Source organism: Alternaria hordeiaustralica (assembly GCF_023758085.1).
Source record: "Alternaria hordeiaustralica strain BMP 2776 chromosome Unknown scaffold_8, whole genome shotgun sequence".
NCBI classification, from domain to species: Eukaryota; Fungi; Ascomycota; class Dothideomycetes; order Pleosporales; family Pleosporaceae; genus Alternaria; species Alternaria hordeiaustralica.
The window spans coordinates 910,169-932,627 of record NW_026056780.1 but is presented as its reverse complement, the minus strand read 5'-3'; the positions used below and the strand labels follow the sequence as shown (position 1 = coordinate 932,627).

At 54.3% G+C, this 22,459-nt stretch overlaps 7 protein-coding genes and 1 non-coding gene across 8 annotated transcripts; 3 read left to right on the top strand and 5 right to left on the bottom strand.

The window, feature by feature from the left end:
- Positions 1-108: 108 nt before the first annotated feature.
- On the bottom strand, positions 109-976 carry J4E84_005166 (uncharacterized protein; the record flags this gene model as incomplete). The annotated part of the gene is made up of 3 exons (XM_049387763.1): positions 109-392; positions 442-603; positions 655-976. 3 exons carry the CDS (start codon positions 974-976, stop codon positions 109-111), a joined length of 768 nt encoding a protein of 255 aa, XP_049244741.1.
- A 3,425-nt stretch (positions 977-4,401) lies between these two features.
- On the bottom strand, positions 4,402-6,105 carry J4E84_005165 (uncharacterized protein; the record flags this gene model as incomplete). Its single annotated transcript, XM_049387762.1, has 1 exon — positions 4,402-6,105. The coding sequence occupies one exon, from the start codon at positions 6,103-6,105 to the stop codon at positions 4,402-4,404; it is 1,704 nt and encodes a 567-aa protein (XP_049244740.1).
- A 425-nt stretch (positions 6,106-6,530) lies between these two features.
- J4E84_005164 (uncharacterized protein) lies at positions 6,531-8,582 on the bottom strand (the record flags this gene model as incomplete). Its single annotated transcript, XM_049387761.1, has 3 exons — positions 6,531-6,788; positions 6,844-8,310; positions 8,523-8,582. The coding sequence occupies 3 exons, from the start codon at positions 8,580-8,582 to the stop codon at positions 6,531-6,533; spliced, it is 1,785 nt and encodes a 594-aa protein (XP_049244739.1).
- A 975-nt stretch (positions 8,583-9,557) lies between these two features.
- Positions 9,558-9,638, top strand: J4E84_005163. Its single transcript has one exon. It is a non-coding gene; the product is annotated as a tRNA-Ser (tRNA).
- A 1,519-nt stretch (positions 9,639-11,157) lies between these two features.
- On the bottom strand, positions 11,158-12,064 carry SSU72 (RNA polymerase II subunit A C-terminal domain phosphatase; the record flags this gene model as incomplete). The annotated part of the gene is made up of 2 exons (XM_049387760.1): positions 11,158-11,815; positions 11,865-12,064. 2 exons carry the CDS (start codon positions 12,062-12,064, stop codon positions 11,158-11,160), a joined length of 858 nt encoding a protein of 285 aa, XP_049244738.1.
- A 1,800-nt stretch (positions 12,065-13,864) lies between these two features.
- Positions 13,865-15,388, top strand: J4E84_005161 (uncharacterized protein; the record flags this gene model as incomplete). The annotated part of the gene is made up of 1 exon (XM_049387759.1): positions 13,865-15,388. One exon carries the CDS (start codon positions 13,865-13,867, stop codon positions 15,386-15,388), a length of 1,524 nt encoding a protein of 507 aa, XP_049244737.1.
- A 1,248-nt stretch (positions 15,389-16,636) lies between these two features.
- On the bottom strand, positions 16,637-18,948 carry J4E84_005160 (uncharacterized protein; the record flags this gene model as incomplete). The annotated part of the gene is made up of 2 exons (XM_049387758.1): positions 16,637-18,534; positions 18,624-18,948. The coding sequence occupies 2 exons, from the start codon at positions 18,946-18,948 to the stop codon at positions 16,637-16,639; spliced, it is 2,223 nt and encodes a 740-aa protein (XP_049244736.1).
- Positions 18,949-20,407: 1,459 nt separating this feature from the next.
- On the top strand, positions 20,408-22,451 carry J4E84_005159 (uncharacterized protein; the record flags this gene model as incomplete). Its single annotated transcript, XM_049387757.1, has 5 exons — positions 20,408-20,566; positions 20,629-20,726; positions 20,775-20,782; positions 20,853-20,960; positions 21,007-22,451. 5 exons carry the CDS (start codon positions 20,408-20,410, stop codon positions 22,449-22,451), a joined length of 1,818 nt encoding a protein of 605 aa, XP_049244735.1.
- Positions 22,452-22,459: the final 8 nt, after the last annotated feature.

Genomic DNA, 22,459 nt, shown 5'->3' with positions numbered 1-22,459 from the left:
ATACAAAGAATCCTCAAAAGTTCCAAAATCCACATCTACCACCCAGTCATCCCCGATGACCACAACACTCTCACCCTGCTAAAGGGCCGAGCGAGTCGAAGTACTCGTCTAGCAAGACTTGACAGCAGAAGCAGTGTACTTGCAGTTGCCGGAGGGGCCCTTGGAGACGGACTTGGGCTCAGAGCCGGGCTTGGTGCCCTTGAACTCCTCGCAGATGGTCTTGACGGAGGTAGCGCAGGTGCCGGAGATGGTAGCGGTACCGCCGAAGTTGGGGTTGATACCGGCAAGGACCTTTCCGTTGTAGGCCTTGACGTTCTTGATGACGACGGAGCGGGCGACGCTGTTCTTGCAGTTACCGCAGGCACGGTAGAGCTTGCCGAAGTTCATAACGGCTGGGGGCTGTTAGTGGTGTTCAGAGGAGTGTAGTGTCGGGGGACTTACTGAAGCCGTCAATGGTGACCGTGCCCTTTCCGTTGTGCTGGATGACCTTGTCATCAGCGGCCTGGGCACCTCCGCCCTTGATCATGGCGTTTCCGTCACCCTTGAGGGAAAGCGCATCCTCGCAAACGTCGACCCACCAGACGTTCTCGATGGTGCAGGATCCTGGTTCAGATTAGTATCCATGACTCGTTCTTTGTACGGAGGAATGCTCACCCTCGCAGTGGACACCCTCAATCTGGTCCTTTCCGATGATAGCGTTCTTAAGAGTTCCGCCGTTCTTGATGAGGAAGACAGCGTCCTTGTCACCGCCCTCGACCTGGCCAGTGCAGCTAGCACCACGGCCGTAGGTCTTCATGCCACCATCGAAGGTTCCGCTGACTTGCTGGGGAGCCTTGTAGGTGACGGAGCCCTTGGAGGCGGGGATCGGGAGGGAGGCGCGCTTGGCGAAGGAGGAGAACTCGGAAGGAGTAACGGCGGCAGGACCGGCGGCGGCGAAGCCAGTGATGGCAGCAACGATGGCGATGGAGAACTTCATGTTGACGGTTGAATTGGTTGATCGAAACTGGAAAGTCGAAGAGGATGCTTTGAACAAAGTATGTATAAAGAATGTAAGTCTCTGAAAGAGGTAGCGAAAGTGGATGCTTCAAGCAAGAATAGACTGAATGAATGTGATGGTGGTGGTGATTCCTTTTTGCCGGTGGTCGCTGTGATACTTATACTCCCCCTCAACTCGTCTTCTGGGTGCCACACTGAGGCACTCCACATTCGTCCGAAGATGTGCCATGTGGAAGACAGGGTACTGTTCCTCTCCGGCGGTACTCATGAGCCCAGGCCCAGAGTGTCATGCGAATGTGAGTAGGATGGCCCAGAAGAAGACGCTCGCAGGGTTGTGTAGGACGTCAGGGCCGTGCTCTGGTGGGGCTTGGGGGTCGGAAACGCGCTCAGGGCGGGATATCTCGAAAGCACCCAGGCCACGCTCATTTGTACTGTGGAGTTGGTAAAGGGAATTATCCAGTAAGCACCGTCTTGTCTTCCAGACTCAACTCTCATCATCATCAGCGCGATAAGACATCAGTTTGCATCTCAGAAAGACGAGTTCTGGGAGACGACTTGAGAGACATCGTGTTCTGGAACGCCACACGAACGCACACGACAATTGATTCACCACCGGAAGCCAGGAAGTCGTTACATGTCCGATCGACTAGTGCTGGATCCAGCCTGTCACACCGACGCCAACGCTCGCCAAAATGCCAAGCTTTGACATGAAACCGCTCAAATATCCACATCGTAACCACCTATCTGGAACGCCAAGGAGAACTGAAATTTCCGCTCGTTGTTCGAAAACGTCTGGCCAGTCAAGCATTTCTCCGGGAACATCATTGGGGTCCTGCCAAGACACATTTGCGATTCGTGTCACGGGGCGAGCCTTGCGCTAGAATCTGGCTAGAGTGTGAGATAGTTTCAATGACTTTCTTTTCGATATCTCCGCCAATCGCGACGCTGCCTGGAGGGCGTAAAACACCAGCTCGGGGCGTCTTGGCACGTCATGTCGCGCAAACAGGTGTCGTGCATGACGCCCAGTTGTCATTCCTAGGTGTATCTCTGTTCACCACGCTGCTTAGGATCCCGCGTGTTCAAGAGTCGCTGACAGGACTTGCTTGCCAGGTTGATGCAGCCGGCTGACGCCAACCGCCCTGGAGGTTAGCAGCGTTGCGACTCGAGACGACGTCCAAGGCTGGTCGTCAAACGACCGCTCAGCCCATCCACGGAATACACATGTTGTTGTAGTTAGTAGTACTGTGTCATGGCACGTCGATTACTGATCGACGTAGAGTCGTGGAGTCGTGGGTACTGCGCGTGTCGTGCCGTGTTTCGCTGGTCGCGATCGGGTAGTTGTCTTCCGATTGCACGACTGCCATTTTGCATCCTGCGTCGAAACGACCCTTGTTCGGTCCTTCGCGATCTCTAGATCTGTGTAGCTACCTAGGTATGCTTGGGAGATGCGAATTCGTGTCGTCCAAGACGGAGTAATATCGAAAGTGAGAATGTACTGCCCAGGTTTCATGAAGGGCCGCAGCAGCGGACCGCACAAGTGTGGCGTAACGATGTGGCTCAGGGATGTGGCGCGGGGTTTTTGCGCATCTCCACTTCCTCCCGATTGCGAAAGTCCCCGACACGGCACAAGCAACGACAACAGCCCGGTCCAGAATCATCCCCTGCCAAATCCTCACCGTACTGCAACAGCATGCATCTACCCGGATAGCTACGATTGTACACGTCGTCAGCTAGAGGAAGCAATGCACAACTCGTCTTGACCGCTGCGATGATGCCCAAGCGCAGATTGGACACGAAAATTTTGCCAGACTGAAACACTGTGACGAAAGATCTTCAATCGCATTTTCAGAAAGCCTAAAGTCATTTCACGCCCCTAAGATCGGAGTTCGTTGGTGCCGCAGCAGCCAATCGCGTGAAGGCGTACTTTTCGAAATGAAGCATTCATCTAGGCTGCTGGTATCCGTCCGCATAAGAACGCATCCAGCTAACCAGAGTGGATATGCCTGTTCTTCTAGATCAGCTGGAAGCTAGCGGTGAGCTTATCGCTTTCCGGCCACACCCTCTTCCGATGCAATCTGCAGAGAAACCGTCCCTATCTTCGTAGATCAAGAGGGGCTTCGATCGGTACCTATGCGCTAGATAAAGACGCATTCAGTTCATTTCACCGCGCATCCTGTGCTTGGGAGGAGGAGTCGAATACTTGACTCCTATCACATATCCACAACATCGTACCTCCCAAACTTATCGCACTTCGCCGTCCTAATCTCCCACCCCTTCTCCATGCACCCCTCTATATACTTCTCCTGCCTCGCGTCCGCCATGATCAAACCTCCAGTTGTCATCTTCTGCCCACTCAGTCTGACCACCTGCACATTCAATTTAGTACCAGCAACCTCCCTCAGCCCCTTAATCCGCTCAACAAAATCCTCCATCACCCCTTCATCAACGACCTCCATATTACACCACCTCGGCAGCACAAGTCTCAGCACCTCCAGATTCATACACTTTCCTAACGCGACACAAACATCCTTAACACTACTCTCATACTTCCACTCGTCAGGAACATCGAAAGGCATCTGCTTCGCCAGCCTGACACCCGCGCGCTTACTCACCGCCGGCCTAATCATCCCCCATCGCTGTTGCGCCCGCCCCTGCGCCGTGTGTCGAACCGGCAACGGCAGTGTGATACATCTGATATACTGCCACGCATACTTTTCTCTTGAAGTGAACATGAACGCACTCGTGAACATCCACGCACTAGCAACCATCCACCCATTCATACCACTGAAGCGCCACTCGTTCTCTCTGTAAAAGTAAAACGTAGCTTCATGTCTTACCTGTCTGCTCACTCTCAGCAGATTCAGATTCACGCCGTGTTGCCGCATCTTGACTTTAAGGTACTGCATGTTGCGGTTTGCGGTCACGATTTGGTGTGAGGCGATGGGGTTGTCTGTTTCGGGCCAGAGTTCGATGAGGAAAGGTAGGGTGAGTGCGGAGGCGTAGATCATGCAGCGGAGTTCGGCGGGGAGCTTCATGAGCCGGAATGGCTGACTGGGCTGGCTGGAGGGAGGGGAGGGATGCGGATATCTTCGCTCGGCGTAGAGTTTGGGGTAGCGAGTGTAACGGCGGAGTTGGCGAGTCGTGTAAGGAGGTGGTAGGGCGTTAGCTGGCGACATCGTCACTATTGTGTTTATAGTCCCAGGGACAGCTTCTCTCGGCTGTCGGTGGGCGAAGTAGATGAATGGACAACTTATATGGGCATACGCGCTGGATCACAATGACACTTTGCTGTTTTACATGGCGCATGAGACGTTCAGATGATCATTTGAGATTGTTTGAGCGCTACCACATACATCAAACTATCTAACCTGGGTACCTATTCTCGTGTCTTCCACCAAAGTGACATCAGTCCCAGTACTCACCAGTTACATCAGCTCCGTATAGGAAGCACGCCAGCTTTGTAATTACTCCGCGCAAAGAAGGGTGGTGGGGCGCGCTCAAGTCGTACCGGAACTTCTCAACGATGTTACCGAAAGGGTCATCATCTTGGTAGGCGATAGTGGGTACGTAAGCCGCTATATCCACCTCTTCCTGTTCGATGAAATGACTGATCCAGTCTTCGATGTCCTCTTCCATCTCTTCAAGGTCCTCGTCCGCCCTCTCGTACTTGATTGTAAACTTACTACCATCATCCCGCTCATACTCGATGTCTTTGATAATACACTTGCCGTCCATGATAACGTCGGGACAGGCTTCGTTACTGCGATCTGGGTGTAAGTGCAGTACGTCAGCGAGAAAGACAAACATCTGCCGTTGAAGTCTGTACAGCTTTCCCGTCTGGTATTGAAGGGGCAGGCCGCCATTAAACTGCTCAACCCACAGCCGTGAGTTCACAGGGAGTTCGAGTGTTGCCATGATAATGTTGGTGATCGAGATCCGGAGACATGAAAAGTCCTCTCGCTCCGGTAGCTCAAAGCGCATCTTCAGAGTAGGTGGAATATCAGGGCGCTCATCCCACTTATCAGGGAAGAATAGTCCACTAGCCGCACACCAAGCCTGCATCGATGCGAAATCATCGAACGAAGCCTGTGCGCTACGTGACGTCATCTTTCCAATGACATCTATGTGCTGCCACTGTTTGAGGGCAATTCTTCGGAACTGGCGATTGATCGAAAATAACTCGGGTAGGCGGCGTGAGATTGTTCGGCTCTCAATGTTGAATGTAAGACAATGATGGTCGTTTGACTCCATAAGCATACCAAGGAGGTTCTGCTTGATCGAGGTCGAGTAAAGCAGATTCGCAAGACGGAGCATCCGGCTAGGGAGGAATTGCATCCTTTTAAGTTGTCCGTTGCTGTCCACATCGTATGGAATGATTGGAAGGGCGGCATCATCGGGACGTTGATGGCTAGACTTTTTCAGGATGAACGTGGCTTGTAGACCGTCGACTGTGGCCTCGATGCTGTGAAGCGACCGGGGTGCTCGTAGATAGGGGCTCATTTCCGGACTACGCTGAGGCGTCAACAGTGTAATCAGCGCATTGAGATTGGACTTGTTGATGGGGTACGGGATTGGAGTGCTCCAGTGGTCATGTGAACGAAGATCTCGTCCCGAGAACGCGTATGACACCTCAATCTTCGCGCGCTGTCGATTGCCTTGGCTTGTGAGTATATCCTGATATCGCCAGATCATCATCATGATAGGTTTCAGGTCGATCCTATCATGGGCAGGCTGACATAATCCCGGGCAAAGAGGCTCGAGATCGATGACGACTTTGCGCACGTAATCGAGGTTGGAACCAAGACCTGCCATCCACCTGCTAAGGAGTCCCAGGGTCGAAGCGTCGGTGAAAGCGTCCATTTGCGTAGATAGCATGAAGGTGTTGTCCGAGAAAAGTATACTTCTGGCTTCGTTGTAAAACTGGCGGCAGGTACTAAGCAACTCAATGTCTGGAATCGCGCAAACCATGACCGGCCCCGGAATGACGGTCGATGGTACCAGTAAGATGTGGCCCTCCTGCTTGAAGACGTTCCGATGGATCTTGTTGCGGAGCTCTCCGGGAAGTTGAAGCAGAGGCGAGCCCGGCTGTGGAAGGAAGGGAGTAGCCATGGTTGATGGAGATCGTCGTGAACGAAGGCGAGTGTGTGGAACGACTAGGAAAGTCGTACGGTCTGGTCGCTCAAGATATCCTGGGGCTCGAAGAAAGGAGGGGTATAAATGCATCGTGCGACGGCAAAACATTCGACCGCAGTGGACGGTACTGTACGCACGAGCGCGTTTGGGAGGTATTCATTGTCCCGGTGGAAGCCGATGTGTACGCCGGAGGACCACTATGCCCGTTCGCCGCCCTGTACAGGCTGTTTGCAACGTTCCTCGAGCCTTCGCTCATACTCGGTAGTACTGCAGACCTTGTGGAGTTGATCAAGTCTTGCTACACCCGGGTCGTCGCTAACAGCGTCTACAGACTTTGCCGTATCGAAGACTCGAGAACCAACCTCATCTGAGCCCACATCCCGATCTCCAAGGAACGACTTCTACGGCGACTCGTCCGTCTCCTCGACAACCTTGCTGTATAAATGCTGATGCGAAACATATGTTTCTGTCCCATCAGGCGGTAGGTACTCCGGACAGATGCCAAACGCAATAGCGCCTTTCTGGTCGAGGTACCGCTTGAGGCGCAGGGCCTGGCCCAAGACGCGGGCTTGCTTGATGCCGAACTCGTGCTCGATGCGCGACATGTATTTTTGGACAAAGTCTTGGCTTTCAGGTGAGGCCATGGGCATGGCGGCGGCCTAGAACATTGGTTGTTAGTAGCAAGAACATACCGCTGACGATGAATAGACGTACCACGTAAAGCGCCCATACAGTACTGTATCCTCCCGCGACGCGCACGATAGGAAGCCGGTCCTTTACAGATCCGTTCCCGAGAAGAGCTTTGACGAGCCCGTAGGTGTTACCTCGGAAGTTGCCATCAAGCGATTTGAGGGCTATACGGTATGGGCTTGCTGGCGCAGCGGATGCCGTCCATGGTGCGCCTCGTCCCGACGTGCGCGGTTCGTCGTAAACGTCATCGGGTGGGGTCGTCGCTCTGCTCGGCGCAGAATCGGGAACATCATGCATGAACTGGGGCATGCTTGCTATGATATCGGACTGCAACTGGTACAACATGCGCGCGCTTTTCGCAAGCTGCTCGTGGTATCTGCTGCCAGCAAGCGTCGGTGGACTAGTTGCGAACCCTGCCAGGATGCAGTTCCGGATAATGTCGTGGAAGTAGATTCTGTTGTAACGCACCCAGTTCCAAGTCTGAGCTGCTGTCGCAGTCGGGTAGACGTGGTAGAAGTTCTCAAAGATACGTTCACTCTTCTCGCAATGCACGACGTCGTAATCCCAGTCTGCCCCTTGATCCTTGAAGATGTTGACAGCAATGTCTTCAAGTTCAAGTGCCGAATCTATGATTTCCGACAACGCGAACGCCGACTGATTGAGGATGCGAGCTCGTAGGTCGATGGTCTTGATGTGGAGGAAGAAGAATCGATTTCTTGGGTCGTGTGTATCCAAATGCTTCATGACTTCGCTGTTCAGATCGTGGACATATTGAGGAAGGGGAATGCCCTTTCCCATGCAGTTCATAGTGAGTAGGCCAACGGTGTGGAGGTACATGCGTTGTCCTGCGGGAGTAGAGAATTGCTCCATGCCTCTGAGTCTGATGAGAGATGCAGCACCATCGACGTGGTTACTCCATCCAGCCAGAGAGGTGTCGTTGAACGTTGCTTCGAACATACTAAGCAGATTGACAGCTGTGAGAGTGCTATCGGCCTTGACAGCTTCAGGCGAAGAGATTGCCTTGTTGGCCATCTTGATAGCCTCAAGATACCAGCGTGTCGCTTCGGCTTTCAGACGAGGGTCCATGTAGAGGTTGGCTACACCGGCGATGCCCAGCGCTGTCATGGTCGTAGACACGAGCGGATGGAAACCATGCGTAGAGAGATGTTGCTGGTACTCGATTGACTGTATGGACGGCTGGTCCACTCCTGTGCAATAGTACGACATGAAGAAGCTGATGCCTTGGTCGATGAGCGACGCTGTGATGGCGGTCCCCGGACATTGTTTCGCCATGATCTGGAGATAGGCCTCGCGCACATCTCTGATGTCTCGCGCATCACGTGCGGCGATGGCTTTGGCGTTTGATATCTTTGCTTTTGTCTGCACGTGTTTGGTCTCGTCGTGGAAAAAGGCGTCGACGGTTCGATCGTATCCCGGGCATTTGAAGTTGCGTTCGGCACACTTGATACAGCCCTCTGGCCGTTCATCGCACTGCAATCTAGTCAGCGGCTCGAGTCAAGAAGTCGGACAAAGTTACCGCTGCGAATGGGTGCTGTATCTGCGGATAGCCTCTCGCACAGGATACCGCGTTGGGAAGAAGCTAGTCGCGGGTTGCGGCGCCCAACGCGAACACCGCACACTGCATGCCCTTGTCGGAAAACCAAGCCAGGTTACATGATTACATATAAGAGAGCTGGACGTACCTTGATCTTTCTCTCGCGACACTTCTTGCACCCTGTTGACGGTCTCCCGCGATACACCATGCTGGACTAATGTTATCGCATCAAGGGTACGGCAGACGAGGGTTTCAACGATTAGCAGCCACGGCTGATGTAAAGATTAGGTAGAAGTATTAGAAGTTAGAAATGATTTTCCCAGCGATGTACTGATGACGAAAGGATAGACGGCGACTTTTGCTCAGGTGAAATTGCGCTTGGCTGGTCACGATAGACGTCGACGCGTGTTTCTGACTGCAAACCAAGACAACCATTCCGACCGTACTGACGCATGTCGTGTTGTAACGGCCGAGTTTATGGCGGGACGTTGGCGTTCCGACGGACTGATTGACCAAGGCAACGGGTTTCTCAGCATGCAGAAGGGCGGTGATGAGACGGAACGCCTAGCGCTAGCGCGCACGTTTCCTGTCGCGCGTTACCCTGTCGAGGAAGCTGGACGATTGGCTCTTCGTCGTTCTTTCTGCATCTGGAGTTGATGCCGCCGGGTAGTCGGCCGTAAACTTCAACTCGAAAATTGTGACACTGTGTCGTTGAATGGCCCAAGACATGCGAGGAACTGGTGTTTGGGTGTTCAGACGTGCGTCCGTGCAGATTTTGATTGCAGGGCAAACTCAACGAACACGAGTTCCTCGTGCGGCTAGTCTGGCGAGATCCGATCGCCGAGTGATGACACTGGATAATCGATGTGAGCAGTTCGTGAACAGATCGTGAACGACGTGATCTAGAACGTTCAAGGCAGATTGCACGTGTTTTGAGTTCGCTGGCTCAGATGGGGACGGGAAGTTTGAAAACGTCCAAACTTTGTTTTAGGGCAGGCTATAGAGGTTTCGTTCGTGCCATGGAACCTTCCGGGGGATGGACTAAGATCCGGCGTACTCGGTGGGCTAAAGCGGCCCGACTATGTTGTACGAGATACGATGATGCCGCAATGCTCTGTTGACGTTCAGACTCGCTATATGAATGTTCAATATGCTCGTTTCTTCATCGAACCAATAAAACGGGGGCGTTGTGGCGGAGTGGTTATCGCGCAAGACTAGAAATCTTGTTCCTTCGGGAGCGTCAGTTCGAATCTGGCCAACGTCGATCTTTTTGGCCATCTAGGTGGCTTGACAGATGTCTAATTAGCCTCAAGGATTTTGATGGTGGTGGAGGATATCGTTTTTGCTTGAGTTGAGTAGTGGTCAGCCAGCTATACAAGCTCAGGTGACATTATTCAGGCGCAAGTACAGTGAGGAGCTACATCTTAAACGGCAAGGTAAGCTTTAATACAAAGCAATCAAGAAGACTCTGTCTCTTCACAGGAAGTCGGGATGAAGAAGAAGTCATCATGTGATGGCGCTTACTACAGGCAATGTCTCGAGTCGAGAGCGTGAGTACTTCAAAGTATCAACACGACATTGATCTAGACACAGCTGCATTGGTAATACCACCTAAGCACATGCTCACAGCACGACGCCAGAGACAATGACAAGAGAAACCGTGTTTCGGAACCTCCATCTTCCAGTATCGCACCCAACTGCTGGGTCAACTCGTAGGATCAAACCGTCATAAAACACATCACCACCATGCCCAGGTGGCCTTTACCTCCGCATACCCATATCAGACTCCGCTCTTCCCCTCAGTCCTGGCCGTCACAAACCCCAGCATGACAATACTTCTTGCACCCGACCTCATACTTCCACTTCCCGGACTTGACGCCCAGTCCTTTTTGTATATAGTACCCGTACCGCGCATACTCTGCCGCATCCTCTCTTTCCTGGTCTCCATCTTCACGTTCTTTCTCCCTTCCTTCATCATCATCCTCTTTGCCATCATCGCTCTTGCTTCCGCCATGTTCTTTCAATTCTCCCCAAACACCATTCCCACACTGGTAAACACAAGTACAATACTCGGATCCATCATCTTGCTTTACGCATAGGGAGCGATCACCAGTTTGTTCGGCATACCAGGTGCCGAGTTTGGCGATGGGGATTTCTGGTGTGGTAGTATTAGAATCGAATGTGGGTGTAAGAGTTGAGATCGACATACGATGGTGTTGCATGAGCTCCCAACCACAGTACTTTGTAGCATTTCCCTCTCTCCTCAAGCTCGATGTTGATGGCGACATCCATGTTGGCGATGAAACAACGCTCGCGACGAGCATGGCGATCATTAACAGTATCATGCCCCAGCAGCGACTTCCCGAAGTTCGCGTTCCCGCCATGGTGTTGACGCGCCAGGAATGACGACGGCTATCTTTCGGCGGTATGTAGGTCCTTCGAGGATCTTGCAGGAGGAAGATCGAAATGTCAGGAAATTACAGTAATGTCGAATTACTTTTGACTTTGGCATCAACGCTCGTGGTACCGTACACGTGGCTAGCCGCAGACCGTGCCTCGAAGCTACAGCAGACGGAGTGTTTGTGCGTTGACGCGCTATGGCGTTGGTGATACAAACGTCATGTCAAATGTCACAATCAAAACAATCGCGATCGTCACACAACCACGGCAAAGACGGCCAACACCAAAGTTTATCGTGACCTCGTTGATAATTCGTAAGATAAGCAAAACGCCTCGCTATGCAGTATGGGTATCGAGTGTGAAGAACAAACGCCGTAAGGAAACTAGACCCAAGCCAGACTCCAGAGCGCGGGCATGTTGGGCCAGCGCTCTTGCCAGGTAGCGAGTATGTCGGGGACGCGCTCGTCAAAACCAGATCGAGCAGCTCCGCCACCGGATTGCCACCCGCTATCGCCATGTTGTTCTCTCTCCTTGGCTGCGGCCTCGTTCAGGCTGAGCGCAAGGTCGAGGATAGCTTTGCCGCCAACGAGAGCTTCTTCATGGTTATCCCTGATGTCAACGTTGAAGACGTGGACAGGCCGGTTGAGCTTTCCGCCCTTGTTGTGGAGGTCTTCCAGCACAGCGTCGAAGCAGCGCTCCTCGCACGTTATGACGACGTCGACGACACCAGATTCAGTACCCTGCGAGCCTTTGTCTTCGGCGTGGTCCAGACGTGGCTTGCCGGGCACCCAGTCTTGGAAGCGCTCAGGGTAGCCTTTGATGTTCAGGTTGCGCCCAAGCATGTTAAGCAGCCCGTTGTGGGTGTAGAGCGCAGTGTTCTGACCGGCAAGCTCATCGTGGATGGCGCGGTAGGTGGTGCTGTTGAAGTTGTAGACGTTGGGCTGCGTGATGGTCGGACCGGGTAGACGGACGAGAGAGCCAGTGCCAAAGCTAATGGTAGGGAGATGGGCTGAGGCAAGCTGAAGATGAGCTTCCATGGAGCTAGCCAAGTTAGCGATCTGATTGGCCTGCGGATCAGCGAATGACATACCGGTTCTGGTTACTCGCACACACAGTGCAGAACTTGAGCTTGAAGCTATCGTCGGGTACCATGTTCTGCTCTGCGTGCGCGTCGCTGGCGCCGTCCATGCCCATGGAAGCGGGCTCAGCTGGCGGCGGCGGAGGTGGTGGAGGTGCAGCGGCGGCAGCCTGCTGCCTCGCGCGCAGTCGTGGGTCGGCAGGGGCGTCCATATTCGGCGGGGTCGGGTCGTGGTGCGGGAGGTGTATGGGGCGGTGCGGAGGTGTGATGGGACAGGTGCTGGCGCGTCTGCGGACAGCTCTGCAATTTCTTCACAAACGTTAGTTATGGTTCCACGCAATTATAGACAGCAATCATAACAAGGTTCACGGGAGATCAGAATTTTCAGCGTTAATTGTGAGTCCTCAACGACATCCGAGGTAATTCCTGCGAATTGCCTAGGACAGCTCCAATATGGGTTCATCATCTCAAGGGCAGGGCACGGGGGCACACGGAGGGAGGAACTTACAGTATTAAAGGTAAATACTCAAGCTCATAGTCTCATACATAGAGAGACGCCTATGAGTAAGTGGTAGAAGTGGTTGTGGTTGTGAAAGGCACGAGGCCTGTGAGGTTGAATCTTTGTCGAGCTCGAGCTCACTCAGGTCATAGTCTGCTAGCGGCTGACTAAGCTCGGCTGAAAGATTACGCGGGGCGCCGAACACCTGGGCACCTCGAAATGGAGGGGCTGGTCGCGATGCTTCATATCGAGAATCTTGGAACAGACTCTTACCTGTTCCTGAAGCGCTTGGACATAGCATATCTCGTATAGGGAGATCGTCTTCATTAAAAGCGATCGCGGTGACGTGATGCAATTGCGCAAGCATACTGTATACCCAAACGGGACGCCTAGGTAACCCGGCTCAAACGCACCTGTCACACGGCGCCGTGGTCTGGGGAATGCGGTCGGGAGAGGACCATGGCATGGCGAAAGGAATGATATCCGAGTCGACTATGATGTGTTTGCCCTCGTGACAGGACGCGGTGAAGAGGGCCCAAGGAAGATGCTCGCGGGCCTGGCAGCGCATTCGACCAGCGGTGCGCGCGCAGTCCCCATGCAGCTAGGCGATGACCTGAAACGCCTACTAAGGTGAAAGTAGCCTAAGCATGCATTGATGGGGTTTGCAATCATGGAAAGGAACAGCCGTCAGAACACACACCCCTCGTTGATGCCAGCAAGGCTGTCTCGAGGCCTCTTGACTCGCTACTTCTGCTTGATATCGACAATCGCACAAATACATTTCATGCCCTGCCCACCGGCGGCGCTGTCAAGTATCCTGAAACACTTTGGCATCTAGCACTCCCCGCCGCCTGGTGCCAAAAATAGAGTTGGCCATCACCACCACGCGCGCGCTGGTCTACACAGCATCCAGACGCCGCCAGAGGCCTCGCCATAGTCGCGTCGCCCCTTAGCCGCACTGTTGCCGTTCCCCTCCTGCACGGAACCCTCGAAGCCACCACGTTGGCCCTCGGGTGCGCACCTCATCAACCGTTCACTGGGCGAGTGTTAGCGCCAGGCCTGACCCCCACAACCCCCAGCGAGCGCTTCTCCAGCCGCTCTCCAGTGGAAATATCTTCACGCCCGCCGCGCACTCCCAATCGCCAGGCGCACCTGCACAGCCGACGTGCTGCTTCCAGAAGGCCTGAAGCGCGCCGCCGGGCCATTGGTCACTGTCGCCTCGAAACATCCGACACAAACATCGAGTCACTGCGCCATCTGCCGTCGCCAGTCCAGCTCGCGCTGATTCGAACGCTGCTTGTGCGCCTTGTGCGCTGGCCACCTGGAGCCCGTCTCTGCTCCCGCGGCAGTTTCCCGAGTACTGCATACCGCATACCGCATACTGAGTACTGAAGACCGTACTGCACTAGCTGCGTCGCATCCTACTCTGCCACCCGCACTGCCCTCGACCGCGCTTCAAAACTCCATATAGTTACCGCCGACGCCCGACTTGTCTGTTCACGCAATCTACCGCATGACAGACGCCAATTCCGCACAAGAGACGGCCGCCGACTCGCAGCGGCTGAAGAACATCACAGAAGGCGTGGCTGTCCGCGGATACCACAGCGAGCAAGACATGGCGGCCGATGTCTTATCACCACGGAGCGACCCGGGCGCATCGGCGCAAGTCGGGGTCAATCGCACCTCCCTCCCGCCGCTCGTCACTTCCCCGCCATCCAAGGCGAAGCTCGAGCGCGCCAGCTCCTACATGAACAAGCGACTCTCGACCTTCTCCAACACGTCCAACACACACCAGTCCGTCCGCTCCAGGCCGCAGTCGACCGCCTTCCCCATCTTCCACTCGAGTCTGCCCTACTCGCTCGTCCGCGACTTTGCCTACGACCCGCTGCACCCGCTCTTCTACGGCCCCCTCCCGGAACAACCCTCCGACATCTCGACACCCGCCAGCGAACATAGCCGGAGACTCTCGGACCCGCCACCCGTGGCATGGCGAAGCGACCGAGGCGGTTGGTCCGCGGGGTCCTGGGACGAGAACGGCGAGCAGCTCCCACAAACAGCATACGACGGCGGCCCGCCCTACAGCGAGGACGACGACATCTCCAGTCCTGTAGTCACAAGCCACCATGGCGCGCGGCACAAGAAGCACAAGTCCAACATTGTCAATTTCGACCACACTCGTGGGCGGAGAGGATACCCCGAAGAGCAACGGCGGGGCTCGATACTGCCTATGAACGGCGAGAGCAGCCAGTTCGTCAGCGACGAGGCTGCAAACGGGCCCGGGGGTGAGTTGATCACATTTCCACCCGAGTCGTCGCGGCTCGGTGTGCCAGAAGGAGCTTCACGACGAGACTCGCACTTCGCAACCACTCTCCCACAACGAGCATACGCCGAGACCGACGCCGATGTCGAAGGCCCGCCATACGACTCAGACGACGACATGTCAGAGCCCGAGGACTACATCCACGATGACAACCGATTCTCGCGCGACTACCAGTTCACCATCGCATCGCCCGATGAGGAGATGCACGGCAAGGCCGTCGCCCTATTCGACTTCGCACGCGAGAACGACAACGAGCTGCCGCTGGTAGAAGGACAGGTGATATTGGTATCATACAGGCACGGCCAAGGTTGGCTCGTAGCCCAAGACCCAAAGACTGGCGAGAGCGGGCTTGTCCCCGAGGAATACGTCCGCCTGCTGCGCGACATTGAAGGCGGCTTGAATGGTCTAGTCGGCGCGGTACAACCTCAGCCCGAACTACTGCCACCCGAAGCCAACAACGGGCCTGAGAGCCTACTCAGTCCGATCTCAGCTGGGCCCGAAGCGAAGACGCCCACACAGGCCGACCACCCCCAGAACTACACGCCTGTCATATCGACCTTCTCAACAAGCCACAAAGATCTGGAGAAGTACCCCACGGATAGGCTCGGAACGCCTACTACCACCGAAGGCGGCCCGTTCTCAAGAAGCAAAGACACTGGCGCTATGGAGGGTGTGGAGACAACACCCGAGCCGCAGTCTCAAGACCAGAAGCCATGAAGATCCCAAGGTCACTTGCCTTACCATGGGCAAGCTCGAAAACAGATTCCATAGCGCTACAGCAAGGGGTGCTGGACCCGTGCATGAGCAAGCAGACGAACTTGCCCGCCACAGCAAAGCGAGTAGCCTCGCCGTCACCGTAGCATGGTTTGGCTGGGTGCAAAAAGAAACAAGATGCTCAACGCGTTCACGACATTCGCTTCAACCCATGTCTTTACCCAGTCTCTTATTTCTTACTCACGAACGCATTCTTCGGCATAGCGGATTCTCTTTCTTCTTCATACGGAGCAGGGCGCCAAAACGGGATGGATGGTGACGGACGGAACGGAGTACAACTGTCGACACGGTAGCAGAGGAAAGGATGAAGGTACGATGGGAGCGTACCGGTCCCGTAAAGAAAGGAAAGGAAGGGGGCACCACGATTTCGAAGGTTGTTACATGTTGGACGGTCGGGGCTTACATGGTGTGGACATATCACTATCATTGTAGTTGTACATTTCTCTTTTCTATCTTGACGAAACGACACTTGGCTTGTGATTATTAGAAAGAGAAAGCAAGCCGAGTAATGACGGAGGAGAAGAGTGTGAGATCTGGATTCTCACGATTGTTTAGCGGTGCGATGGAGCGAGAGGCGGTTTTATATATCAAACCGCCGTCTTCTGTAATACATGACTGTTTCGAGAAATCTGCCTCTACCTTCATGATGTTGAAGTTGACGTTGAGTACTTGAGGCTCGATAGTCAAATACCGTCAATGTATGAAAATGGCAATGGATAGATGAGAAGCCGCCGCAAACATACATCACGCTCTTCCGAAAGATGAACACCACCAAGTACTAAATGTATCTCTTGCGATATGGTTCTCTATATATCTACATGCCCTTTCCCATCGAGAGAAATACACTGTAATCACAGATGGATTTGAGTACTTTACTCAGTTGAATTATTGCATCTAGATTTATGAAGAACAATATAAGGATCTTGTATTGCGGAACACATCACAACTATGTCGACGAAGCAAGCAAAGTCTATACCAACATCATGTCATGTCATTTAAGGATACGATCCCAATACCATATACTATGCCCATACCCCGCCAGCATCCACCAAACGCCCAAACGCACGCGCTTCCCAAACTCCGCTCTACGAGAACCACGCTAGTATCCCGAAAAGAATGAGAAAGAGAAAGAAAGAATACTGTACAAAACCTCCACCCCACCAACCCAATTCAAAACAGCACTCCACCCACTCAAAGCGTAGGCGCCCTCTTCAACCCCCGACAATACCGAACATACAACGCATCAATAAAGTGACTATGCCTAATCCCCGGGGGCCTCGCCAGCTTAAACGTCTCAATCGCATCCTCAACACTATACCCCAACCTCTCAATCAGATAGCTCACGAGAAAGAAGCCCGTGCGATTGAACCCATAATGGCAATGTACGCCAATCAACCCCGGCCGACCTTCCGCACGAATCTTGTCGACGAGATCGAAGAAATCGTTGACTTCGGCTGCTTGGGGCGGTTGCTTGGATACGGTGGGGAATTTGTGGTAGGGGATTCCGCCTTCTTCTAGGCCTTTGGGGTCGTACACGGGGTTGTCGTGGGAGATGTCGATCACGGCGCATAATTTGCCCTTCCACTGCCTGGTCAATACCTTGGGTGTGTGTTCCTCATCGACTTCTCTTAGTGTCTTCATGGCGCGGAAGACGCCTGCGATGGGGGCCGAGACGGGGGGCACGGCTTTCCATTTTGCGAGGTTTTTGACGTCCCATTTGCCCTCTGTGGAGAGGTAGGAGAGTTGCCAGGCGAGGGAGAGGCGTGGGTCGATGTAGTCGATGAAGAAGGTGTTGATTAGGCCCGCGATTATGCGCGAGGTGGAGGGCGCGAAGAGGAGGGAGTGTGCGGCTGGTTTGGGCATTATGGCAGTTTTGACGACGAGGCGGCGGGGGTGTGGGGAGGGGGTGTGGGTGGTGGGGGTCATGGGAGTTGTGGTGGCGGATAGGAGGGGGCCGTCAGTGGTGATTACGCTGCCTTCTGTTGTGTTTTCTGAGACTGAAGAGACGCTGACGTCCGTGGTGGATATAGCGGTTGATTCGATGGTCTTAGTGTCGTCTGCTAGTTTTGGTAGGTCCTTGACATCGATACCGGAATCTTGGTGCTCCGTACGTCCCAGACTATCGTTGTCAGGGAGGACTGCGGAAGGTACGAAGGGGGCTGCTGCAATGGGTAGGCTCGCCATCTCGCTCGGTGGTTGGATGGCGCTGACATCCCTTCCTAGAAACTCGACAATCTGCTTGACGTTCGACGCGGGAGTGACCGTGTCAGTCTCACCAGCGGCAAGGAACACCGGAATGTTCAGTCCTTTCCAGACCTCCTTCCCTGGGAGACCTCCCTTCGGCGAGCCACTGGAGTAGTCGGGACACATTCCGCGGGCCATCCTCAACCACACAGCACTTCGACTCTGCTTGTTGAAGCGCAATTGTAGCTTTTTCGTTTCATCGTCAGAATCCACTCCCGCCATGCGTAGGACGCTCTTGCTATTGACGCCTCCTTTTCTATCCCAACGTCTAATCAGATCGAAAAGAGCGGCAGGCATCAATGTGACAGAGCGTAGCTTCTTGACTTCTTCTTCAGTAGGAGGTTCAGCCTTGGGGCAGATGGCAATCAAGCCGCTGACATGCTGCGATAGGAGGTGTGCATGTGGTGAAGTTGGGGAAGCTAGGAGCGCTGCAAGTGAGCATCCCATGCTGTGACCAACAAGAACGACAGGCTGTCCATCATTGGCTCCACGATGTGCTTCGATAACGACTGCAAGAAGCTGCACCAACGCTTCCGTAGTATAGGCGCCCCATGTCTTTGGCTCAAAGCTTGACACACCGCAGCCAGGGAGGTCAACGGCCAGACAAGGGGCAAGATTGGAAAGACTGATAAGGATGGGACTGAACTGAGCGATAGAGCCTCCGAGACCATGAATGAAGACCAATAGTGGAACCGGACACGGATCCTTGGGGAGTTTGTCCTCTTGATGATGTGGGCGGTAAAAGGTCCTGAGCCTGGGGTAGACGAAGCCAGTTGACGGGACAGTGTAGGAGCGAACGGTGGAGTACTTCTTCAACAGGCCTGGGTCTGTACCAGCGGCTTCATCTGCGGAGAATTAGTAAAACAAGGCTAGATGATCGCCGGCGGCCACGTGATGAATGACATCCACGTGTGTCGCTAGGCAGAACACTCACCAGCCGCGGTATCAGATACATGTTGGGTGTTGATGGCGGTTCCCTTGTTTCCCTTACTCCTATACCAGAGCACAGATCCAAACCCACACAAGGCTGTCAGTTGGAGCATGCCCACAAAAGTCAGAGTCAACCGGTCTCCGCTAACTACGAAGGGGTTGAGAAGCCGGAGCAGACGGAGGGCGGATTGCTTTATACTGAGCCCATACCAGAGATTAAGGTCTGAAGCGGTCTGTGTCACTGGGTCGCTGGGTGAGGCAGCGAGGGGAGCCTGTGGAAGACGCAACGTGCCATTGCGGAACAAGCCAGGTCGCGAATGAGGCTCCATGTCCCTTTTCGTGCTGGAATGCTGAAAGTATATGCGACGGGGCGTTCGGGTTGCCGGCGTGCGGGACGGTGACGAGCACTGGGCGGCAGCCAATGGAATCAGATGGTGCCTCTCGTGCCCGGATCGCTGGAGAGAAAGAGCCGGTGCTGAGAGCGTCTCTTATTGGAAACCTTGCGCACGTTTGGCAACGGCGAATGCGCGGCTACGAAGGATATTCCTTAATCTGGGATCTGAAGGCGCGACCGATATCTGACGAGGATATCATCCTGACACAGCGATATGGAGAGATAAAGCGGCAGCGAGCGGTTTTGCTTTGTGCGATAGTGCTTTGCAACCCCCAACTCGGCAGGGAATGGCGTGGGAGTGTTTGCGATATGGAAATTGCTTAGTAGAGAGGTTTGTGATGGGCGCATGGGCGGTATGACGTTGGGTTGGGCTGCTGCCAGGCTTCGGAAGCGGCGTTTTCACGTCCATCGTGGGAACTTGGCAGGGATGCAGCCTTCTTCCAACGGCCTTCCCCTGACCATCATCACTGCGAACTCTATGGAGAACGATACTTAGTCCTCCCATCTCCCCGTCTTATTGAGACTTGCTGCCAATTCGCGCGTGCTTTTTCTGTGATCCGGATCTTCCGGTGCGACGCCAGCCCGATACACCAGCGACGCGTGCTCTTCGTCGTCAGTTCCCCCAGCCCAAGGCAGAATGCAGTACTGTACATGTACTGGGAACGACCCGGTACTCGGGTCAGATCGACTTACCTGGCCGTCGCGGTACGACATGGACAGATGAATACATAGCCGACATGCAGCCTTGCGTGCTGCGACGGCCATGCAAAGCGCCATGCTCGCAGGATGCATGCGAGAGGCTCCCGCCATTCCCAGCGCGACCTGGCGTCTTTCCAGAAACACCCCGCGAGCGACTTCGCCGTTGCTGGCGCCGCATGTGGTCAAGCCGAAGCCGCGCCGGTAGTTGCGCCGACACACACCGGATTTGGCCGCGACCAAAGTAAATTCCCCAGACCAAACCACACCACACGGCGCTAGATGGCCTCGAATCGTCATAATCGGCTTTCAATCAGGCCCATCGCATTGGTCAATGGCAGCGTGTGTCAAACTCACGCGTCTACCATGTTCTCATCCGACGGACCCCTCCATCGTTCCGAACGTTGGCTCCAGCGCAACGTGACGAAGGGCTGTTGACGCCCCACACAGACATCGCTGCGAGCATTCGGATTGCTCCTTCGTCACTAGGGCAGCCGACGAATGTGTAGATCCCTGCTACGGGAGTACCTGGGTATACACGGTAACTGCTAGTTATCTCCGTATCTCTCACTACCTCTCCATTGACTCAACTTTACCTTTGCCTCTTTGACTCTTTCTTGAGCTGCCTGTGCATTTCTCTTTGCTCTTCCAATCACACTGAATTCTCTTACCACTTACCACACTACAAGCAGCCCGTCATGGACCCGCGCAACCTCCAGAAGCAGCGTGAGCCAGAAGAGCCGCGCTTTCTCAGCTTTCCACATCTTCCCGATGACGCGAAGCTCGAGGATGGCAAGCCAGCGCTCAACAAATACTCATCTACACTCACAACCGGTCACAACTTCCCCGGAGCCCAGGTTCGCTACCCGGTGCCACGACGATTGAAGGACTTCATTCACTAACGGGTTCCGTCCCTTAGGCAATGCTATACGCAGCTGGTGTACCATCACGGGAAGCAATGAAGACGCAGCCCCACGTGGGAATTGCAAGCGTCTGGTGGGAGGGCAACCCTTGCAAGTCAGTATATTCTTTGGATTCGTTGTCATGATACTAACGATACTGCAGCATGCACTGTAAGTGACGCATGCGAACGCCGCGATATACGCCAATGTAGTCTCGACTTTGTATACTGACGATGGGTAGTGCTGGATCTTGGGAAGGAAATCAAGAAGCACGTCTTGAACGACAACATGCTGGCATGGCAGTACAACACGATTGGTGTATCTGATGGAATCACAATGGGTGGAGAGGGTAGGATCTCACTCTTTCAAGCCTGTACATAGTCTAACATATCCAGGAATGCGCTTCTCCCTCCAGACCCGCGAAGTTATCGCCGACAGCATCGAAACCGTCACCTGCGCCCAGCACCACGACGCCTGCATAGCCATCCCCGGATGCGACAAGAACATGCCCGGAGTCATCATGGCATTCGCGCGACACAACCGTCCCTCGCTCATGGTCTACGGCGGCTCGATAATGCCAGGATACTCCGAGACGCTGAAGAAGCCCATCAACATCTCGACCTGCTACGAAAGCCACGGCGCATACATATACAAGAACCTGAAGAGTGCTTCAGAGGGCAAGTTCTCGCCAGATGAGATCATGGAGGATATCGAGAGGAATGCTTGCCCAGGAGCTGGTGCTTGCGGAGGAATGTACACGGCCAACACAATGAGTACCTCGATCGAGGCAATGGGACTGACCCTCCCCAATTCCTCCACAACGCCTGCAACTTCACCCGCCAAGATGCGCGAATGCGCCAAAGCTGCAGCTGCGATACGAGTCTGCATGGAGAAGAACATCACACCGCGAAAGCTCCTCACAAAAGCATCCTTCGAGAATGCCCTCGTTATGATGATGGTACTAGGCGGATCCACAAACGCCGTGCTACATCTCCTCGCCATGGCAGGCACAGCAGGCGTCCCCCTGACACTCGACGACTTCCAGCGCGTTTCCAACAAGATCCCCTTCCTCGCCGACCTCGCGCCATCAGGAAAGTACATGGCCGCCGACCTCTTCGACATCGGCGGCATGCCGTCCGTCATGAAATTGCTCGTAGCAGCCAACCTACTCGACGGCAGCATCCCCACCGTGACAGGCAAAACCCTAGCCGAAAACATCGAATCTTACCCGTCCCTCCCCCAAGACCAAGTCCTCATCCGGCCCCTGTCCAACCCCATCAAACCCACCGGCCACATCGAGATTCTGCGCGGCAACCTCGCGCCTTCGGGCGCCGTCGCAAAGATCACGGGTAAAGAAGGCCTCATCTTCACTGGAAAAGCCATTGTCTTCAACAAAGAGCACGAGCTCGACCGCGCCCTCAATCTAGGCCAAATTCCGCATGGCGAAAACGTCGTCGTAGTCGTCCGCTACGAAGGCCCCAAAGGCGGTCCTGGCATGCCTGAACAACTCAAAGCTTCGGCTGCCATTATGGGTGCTAAACTAACCAACGTAGCTCTCATCACTGATGGACGGTACTCTGGCGCTTCTCATGGTTTCATCGTTGGTCATATCTGTCCTGAGGCTGCGGTTGGTGGGCCTATTGCCGTCGTGCAGAATGGTGATATGATTACGATTGACGCGGAGAAGAACCGTATTGATATGGATGTGCCTCAGGAGGAGATTGATAGGCGGTTGAGAGAGTGGGTGGCGCCCAGTATGCCCGTCACGAGGGGTGTGCTGGCGAAGTATGCGAGGTTGGTGGGGGATGCGAGCCATGGTGCTATGACGGATCTGTTTTGAGGGGAGCA